Source organism: Macrobrachium nipponense, chromosome 35, assembly GCF_015104395.2.
Source record: "Macrobrachium nipponense isolate FS-2020 chromosome 35, ASM1510439v2, whole genome shotgun sequence".
Taxonomy (NCBI): domain Eukaryota; kingdom Metazoa; phylum Arthropoda; class Malacostraca; order Decapoda; family Palaemonidae; genus Macrobrachium; species Macrobrachium nipponense.
Window position 1 is genome coordinate 41,909,507 of NC_061096.1, and position 7,284 is coordinate 41,916,790.

The following is a 7,284-nucleotide window of genomic DNA, read 5'->3' on the forward strand; positions in this document are numbered from 1 at the left end:
TCCGTTTAATTAATTAAATTATAAGATGAATTTACCTTTTCTCACTTTATATTTTTTTCATCATTTACTTCCACCTAGATCTAGGTATGAATTTATAACCATTTGTGTGTGTGCGTTTATTATTATTATTATTATTATTATTATTATTATTATTATTATTATTATTATTATTATTATTATTATTATTATTGTTATTATTATTATTATTATTATTATTATTATTATTATTATTATTATTATTATCATTATTATTATTCCCTACAAGAGAGATTTTCCATTTCGTTCGTATTTATTTTCATTGTTCATTTTCTCTTTGGCAGATTCTTTCATCCGTTTCAGAGAAATATTTTTGCTTGTTTTAAGATGTCAAGGCTTCTTGTATCTTGTATCCTTTTAGGCGAAAAATAATATTTTTCTTTTATTCTTTTCCATTGCCTCTAGTTTTGTGCCTCTCAAGTCTAGAACCCTTCGAGGGTCAGCGGAATTCCACAATGTCATTCTTAATCAGAACACTTCTACTTTTGCTGGTGGCATGTTCCTTCAGTAAGTAAATAAATATTAGTGTATATGTGTATTTACTTATATATATATATAATATATATATAATAGAATAATATCGTAATTAATATAACATATATATAATATATAACTTATTAATGTAACAAATAACTCTACATATTTTAGCTCGTAGAAGCCATTACTTCAATAACTTGTCATTTTTATATTGCTAAATCCCATTTTCTATAACGATTTGTCCACTGGCGCATTTGTCCTTATAAGTGACGTTCTTCTTCTACTTTCTTCAGCCAGAGCCACTTGCCCAGAGAGCGACCAGATCCACTGTAAGAACAGCGATCGTTGTACGAGAATCAGATACATCTGTGACGGAGACAACGACTGCGGGGACAATTCCGATGAGGACTCCACTCTTTGCAGGGTAAGTCCCTCTCTCTCTCTCTCTCTCTCTCTCTCTCTCTCTCTCTCTCTCTCTCTGTTCACTCATTTACTCATCGATTATAGCATATGTTTTCTTCCTGGTGAAAGGGCAAGTATTTTCATTGAAGGTTAATATAGTCAGTCAATTTTTTGTTTACTTCGTGAAGTATAGCCTTTTAGTTAAAAATGATTTCTCTCGTTTCCAAATCTTGTTACAAGCAGTATATCTTTGTTGATTTGTTTGCTATCGTTGTACCTTTCCTCTGAATTACTGTCATAATTAATTTTATTATTTTTGCTAGCTTTGTCAATATCATCAACGCTATGGCTTACTTTTCCATATTTTGGAAAAAAAACTCCCTACTGTCATTCCTCTCTTCTCTCTTTTCTAAATAATTGAAAATTTGATGTCTGTAATCTCAAGACTATTCTTTTAATCATCAAATTTAATATGATGGATATGAAGAGCACAAGAGCTATTTATATCCATCACACAGCTTGAAGATTTAATCCATGTCTCGTCAGAATTAAAAAACCATAAAGATGATATTGTTCTGCTTCTTTTACGGCTACGTCTTCTTCTTTATATTGGTGGGAAAAACTTACCCCAACATCACGCGAGTGCACCCATGCTGAATATGGAGCCATTTTAAAGACAAATTCCATTTACTACTATTACTACTACAACCATTCCTGACTCCTGAGCTTAAAAGAGGGTGACTTAGCAAAGAGAGAACGTTCCACCTATGTAGAGTTGATCGAATCTCCCTCACCCGTTTCGAATCCCCCTTTATTAGTTTCGACTCCTAACAACTGACTGAGTCTTTCTTCTTTCCTACAGTATTGGAGAAACTCGGACTGCGAGAGAAACAACGCCAAGTGCTTAAGGAACGGCAGATCAGACTGCATCACCTTCTCCCATTACTGCGGGCTGTCAGATCCGCCCTGCGAGGGCTCCGTCGACCCCAGGCTCTGCCAGGTAAAACAACAGAGTAACGAAGAAATCAGTTGATGAGGCTTGGCAATGTTTCTTTAATTTAAAGAATTAATTTTCTCTCCATAACAAAAGTATAGAAACTTATTTGAAAAGCATATTGCTGAAAAGACTTGTCTTTTTATTTATTTTTTATGAAACTAAACATCTCGTTTTGGCAGATGCTGAAAGACGAGAAGATTCAGGACATAGACTCCATCGTTCTCGAGACACCAACCACAGCACCTACAAGTAAGTTGACGAAAACCCAAGGCTAGAATAGACTGATTGACAGTGCACAGAAGATTAGGAGAACGCGAGTATCGATGCAATGAGGTATAGAAGAGCAGAAGTGAGGGAAAATGTTTCTTTTGTGCATAACAGGTGACGGAGATAGCTATAGAAATAACTGTAGGAAAAATTAAGCATTTTATGACTCCTATCAAATTTCAGCTTTGTAATCTGCATGTTTTTATTTCCGTCTCTGACATACAGAGTAATTTCATTTTTGCAATTTTCAGAAAAATCGTATATCATATGTTTACAAGCAGAATTTTTTTTTAATCGCTTAGGAAGGGATATGGAATTTAGGCCAAAAGCGCTGAAAGGGAAATTGAGAGTAGAAAGGTTTGAAAGGTGTAGCCTAACAGGAGGAAAACCTCTCAGTTTGCACCATGAGACAATTGTTAGGAGAGGGTGAATAGCAAGATGCAAGAAAGAGAATATGAATGGAGGTACAGCAAAAGCAATGAAAGAGAATGCAGCTAGGGTCCGAAGGGACGATACAAAGAACTTTGATGCCTACAGTGCACCACGTGAGGTGCACTGACGTCACTACTTGCTTACGGGGGAAAATTCTTTTTTGCTGCTTTATCCATTCGAATATCAGTCATAAAACTGTAGTAATGAATATAAATACGAAATGTGTAACGTTAGATATATACTAAACTCAAAATGACAGATTTTTTTCAACTATTCCATTCCATTCAGTATTGGTAATCCACTATAACTTATTAAAACTGTTTTATATATTATGACTGTATCTTTAGTGCGAGTTAGATTATTGGTTTCGGGAACATTGTCTTTAGTGCGAGTTAGATTATTGGTTTCGGGAACATTTGGGTCATTTTCGTAGCTCAAATGACCTTTAGTTATTTCTATCTTTTTCAAGAAAACTAACCAAAAGGAATTTCTTTCCAGTCTCCCTGGCAACATCGCCCTCTGTTTTCTACAGCGCCGAAGATTTCCACGAAGATTTTAAACGTCAGCTGGACTTGACAATCAGGCACAAGGACTGCCCACAGCTCTACACCAGAATTGGCGATCAATGCGTGTCAGTCTTCTTCATTGGAAACGTAAGTAAACTTCGGACACCTTCGAAAAAGTACGCGAAAACGGAAATGTTTTTAATTTTTTTTTAACTCGTTATTAAAACCTGAAATGCAATACGAGTATGTTATCGATATTACTTTACGTGATTCGTAATGTCTGAAAATATGTTCTTGAAGCTTTGAAATTTGACTTATAGCCTGTGAAAGTTTAAGATTATTTAGTACATATGTAGAATTTTATTCCATAGTGTGTCCCTGTCAGTTATGCTAAGGCTACCTCTGATTTTACGAATAGATGAAAAAAACTGTAGATAATGGTACAGTAATGACTTCTTCCTTCACTTCGTAGCTTACATGGCTGGAATCCCAAGCTTTCTGCCAAGCTATCGGAGGTGAACTATTCGTCGTGAAATCTGACTTAAGCAATTACATTGCTCTTCTGCAACACTTTAACGACAATCGTAAGTAATGCATGTCGTTTGTTTTTCTTGCTTCCACGTAATGCCCTTTGTGTACTGTTCTTTCACCTATCTGTGAAATTTAAGATTTTATATCTAGGATGTGATATTTCTGCTCCTTTTCTTTGGCAGTTATCTCAAAATGATTTATGAGCTCGTCGGTACTTACATTTATCGGGTGGAGATTTCTCTACTGACACCTCAAATATTTTAGGTTCTTCATTATAAAGTTAGTATGTTTTATTGATTTTCTGTGATATTCAAAGTTATTTACCTCCGATCACATTGCAGAGGTGACAAAGGATTTCTGGATCGGAGGAATGTACGTGAATTCAAGCACTGGTTGGCAATGGACTGACGAAAGAAGCATTCAGCTTGGTGCTCCCATTTGGGCGGTCAGGTAAAGTTTCTCCCTTTTTTCAAGTTTTTGTGTGCCTTAGGGTTACTAAAATTCATGTTGTTTCATCCGGGAAGTCTTGGGAGGTCGTTAATATTATTGTTCAATGCCCCCTGTTTGCCAGTAAACGTAAAATGACAGGTCCCAAATGTGAATCATAACCTTTTAAGAAGCAGGGGAAAGGTGGAGTTTCGTTATTTTTCCAGTTTTCCATCACCTTTGTTTATCACGATCAGAATCACTACACTTCATCATCCAGAATATGGCTATTGAACCGTCCTGCAATCTAAACAAAAACACAAAAGCCCAGCCTATTTCCTCAAGTGTCGATAGGCATCATGTCTTCGTTGGAGTTGAAGATGGCATATATTTCTCGCTCGTGTTTTTTCTCTGTTGCCTTAGGCATTATATCCGGTATATCCGGTAGACAATTGGCAGTTCCACCTTACCAGCAGATACTGACGATACGCGTGCTGGTTTTTACTTTTAATATTTGCATTCGGTTCGTTTTGTGTTAATTTCTTCCAAGTAGCTTTTCTCGCTACGTCTCACAGCCAAATAATGAACCGACTTGAAAGTATTTCATTTGGACACGATCCTATGTAAGGAAATATACGGACGGTCTATGCTATCATCTGTTTATTTATTTGCTAATGTATTTATTTATTTCTTTCCCCAGACACACCCCAGTCTGCTCAACCCGCGTAGTGACCTCGCCTTCCTTCAACGTCACCCGAGAAGCCAACGACGGCATTTGCTACCATTACAAACAGGCGCCGTCGGAACCTCTCACGGGAAACTGCTTGGCCATCACCTACGAGCACTACTACTTCGCAAGCGACCAGGAATGCTGGACCAGGAAGAGCCCTCTCTGTGTGACGCCAGATGAGCATCCCAAGCAGGCGTACTAAACTCGTCGTCGATGTACCTGGACCACCCGTTGATTGACTTGGAAACCAATCCTTTCGTTCCTGGTTGATGGTTGATTCTCTTGCATTTTTCTTTTTCTTTGTATAAATTGCCCAGTTGGTGGCAACTGGTATCCTGAAGACTAGATGCTGGAGAACTTAAGTTTAATTTTAGTTTTAAATGGCAGGTTAAGAAATTTTGCAACAGTTATACTGTGTAGCCCATGTCATTTTGAATGTGTTAATTGTGCTTTATGATTAAGACAAATGATCTTTTACCCGTTTCTGAAAAACTGGTAATGTAATGGTAAATGCTGAAATAGAATTACCTATGATGTATGAGAATTTATTTACCCTCAGTGATGATATTACTCTGTAAATCGAAAGTGTTAAACTTTAGTAGTGGATGGAGATACCTTTTGTAAAAATGAATCAACTCACGAATTGTCGTGTAGTTTTGCACATTAGTCACCAGTCTTTGAGAAAAACAATATCCGTAAGTGAAATTGAGAAAAACAATATTCATAAAGGAAAAGTAATAGAAATTCCTCTTCAATTGTGGTATAAGACACACTAATCTAACATTTTCTCAGTTCTGGCGAAGTGAAATTATTATATATTCTTTTCTAATGTGGAACAGACGTAATTTCTACACAGTTGAAGGTTAAGCATCTTTTATATTCTACTTTTCGATATGTTGCATTTATTCCCCTTTGGATGGTGGCCTCAGTTCATTAATCTTTGTAAAATGGTAAATTTGTTGATTAGAAAGCAGACGTTTTAAGAAGCAAGCTGAGGTTGCTACGTTTCCTCCTAGTATAGAAAACGTCTTCTTTCAAAGTATAATGATCAACAAGTGAATTAAAAATAACATCTGTGGCAGAAGTGAGGAAAGCGTGAGATTACCGATGTAACAATCTGTATTTCCCCCTCTGGACCAAGATTCCACCAACCCCATTCCTGTAGGCATTACTTAAGGTTCTTTGCAGCGTCCCTTCGGCCCCTAGCTGCAACCACTTTCATTCCTTTTCCTGTACCTCCGTTCATATTTTCTTTCTTCCATCTTACTGCCTACCCTCTCCTAAAAATTGTTTCATAGTGCAACTGCGAGGTGTTCCTCCTGTAACACCTTTCAAACCTTTTACTGTCAGTTTCCGTTTCAGTGCTGAATGGCCTTAGTTGCTCCAGTGCTTGGCATTATGCCGGAAAGAAAAAAACTAAAACCACTCTTGTATAACAGTGTGGCTATGGCGGCGACGTGTAGCAATGACAGCCTGCCACACAGGATAATTATCACCACTACAAAACTACCATATCACTTGGGCTGTTGACAATCGCACTCACAGTTCACAGTTGTCCGACAGTCAGAGCAGTGGCAGTGGAAACAGCTGTATCTGAAGATGGAGGAGCTCACTTACCACACATGCTACCAATACCTGGATAGCTGAAAGTAGCCTGATGGACTGAGCAAAGACGAAAAGCATATCAGAAAAAAGTGCGAACCATTTTGTGTTAAAGATGGACATCTAATGCATAAACGAAAAACAAATAATGAAGTTCAGTTGCGGCCATTGTTGATGAAAACGGAAGTGAGCACAGTTATCAAAGCTTGTCATGAGTGGTTTGGTGGTGCACATATGGGAGGGGGTAAGACCGTCGAAAAAATTGCTTCTAAGTATTATTTTAAGGACATCAAAGAACTTGTTAGTGATTATGTTTTTAAATGTGACAAGTGCCTGAGAGCAAGTAATAAACCAGCAATGCAAGCTCCAGAGTTACATCCAGTGCTTGTTCCTGAAAAGTTTGGTCTCAGGCAGGAGTGGACTTGATCGGACTCTAGCCCCAGAGAGAGAGAGAGGACACTTATATTGTAGCAATGCCGGATTACTTTACGAAATTTCAAGTTGCTTCACCTATAAAAAACAAATCTGCAGTAGAAGTTGCAAAGTTCTTTTTAGCTAATAAGGGAGAAAATTTCTCAACGAACTGAATCACATCATATGTGCCAAGTTACAGATAGATCACAGAATTTCTTCAGCCTATCATCCGCAAACAAATGGATTGCAGGAGAGATTTAATCAAACCATCTAAAAAGCTCTTATCAAATGTGTTAACCAAAAACAAAACGATATCCTATTCGGATATCGTACTTCGGTCCATGCCAGCACTGGCGTTACCGTTTTCACTGCCAAGTTTAGGAGAGATCCCGTGCTTCCAATCTCCCTAGATACTGGGTCAATGAGGCGGTAGGAACAACTAGGGTAACGACAGCAGAGACTGT

At 37.5% G+C, this 7,284-nt stretch overlaps 1 protein-coding gene across 1 annotated transcript in view; it reads left to right on the top strand.

Annotated features, from left to right (window-relative positions):
• LOC135208678 (uncharacterized) overlaps positions 1-5,340 on the top strand; it is a 5,759-nt gene extending 419 nt beyond the window's left edge. The window contains exons 2-9 of the mRNA XM_064241118.1: positions 442-543; positions 807-937; positions 1,778-1,915; positions 2,092-2,161; positions 3,110-3,264; positions 3,590-3,701; positions 3,990-4,098; positions 4,775-5,340. Of these exons, the coding sequence (XP_064097188.1) occupies positions 492-543; positions 807-937; positions 1,778-1,915; positions 2,092-2,161; positions 3,110-3,264; positions 3,590-3,701; positions 3,990-4,098; positions 4,775-5,006 (999 nt within the window). The 5' untranslated portion in view covers positions 442-491 and the 3' untranslated portion in view covers positions 5,007-5,340. The remainder of the gene's footprint in view (positions 1-441; positions 544-806; positions 938-1,777; positions 1,916-2,091; positions 2,162-3,109; positions 3,265-3,589; positions 3,702-3,989; positions 4,099-4,774) is intronic.
• The last annotated feature ends 1,944 nt before the right edge of the window (positions 5,341-7,284 follow it).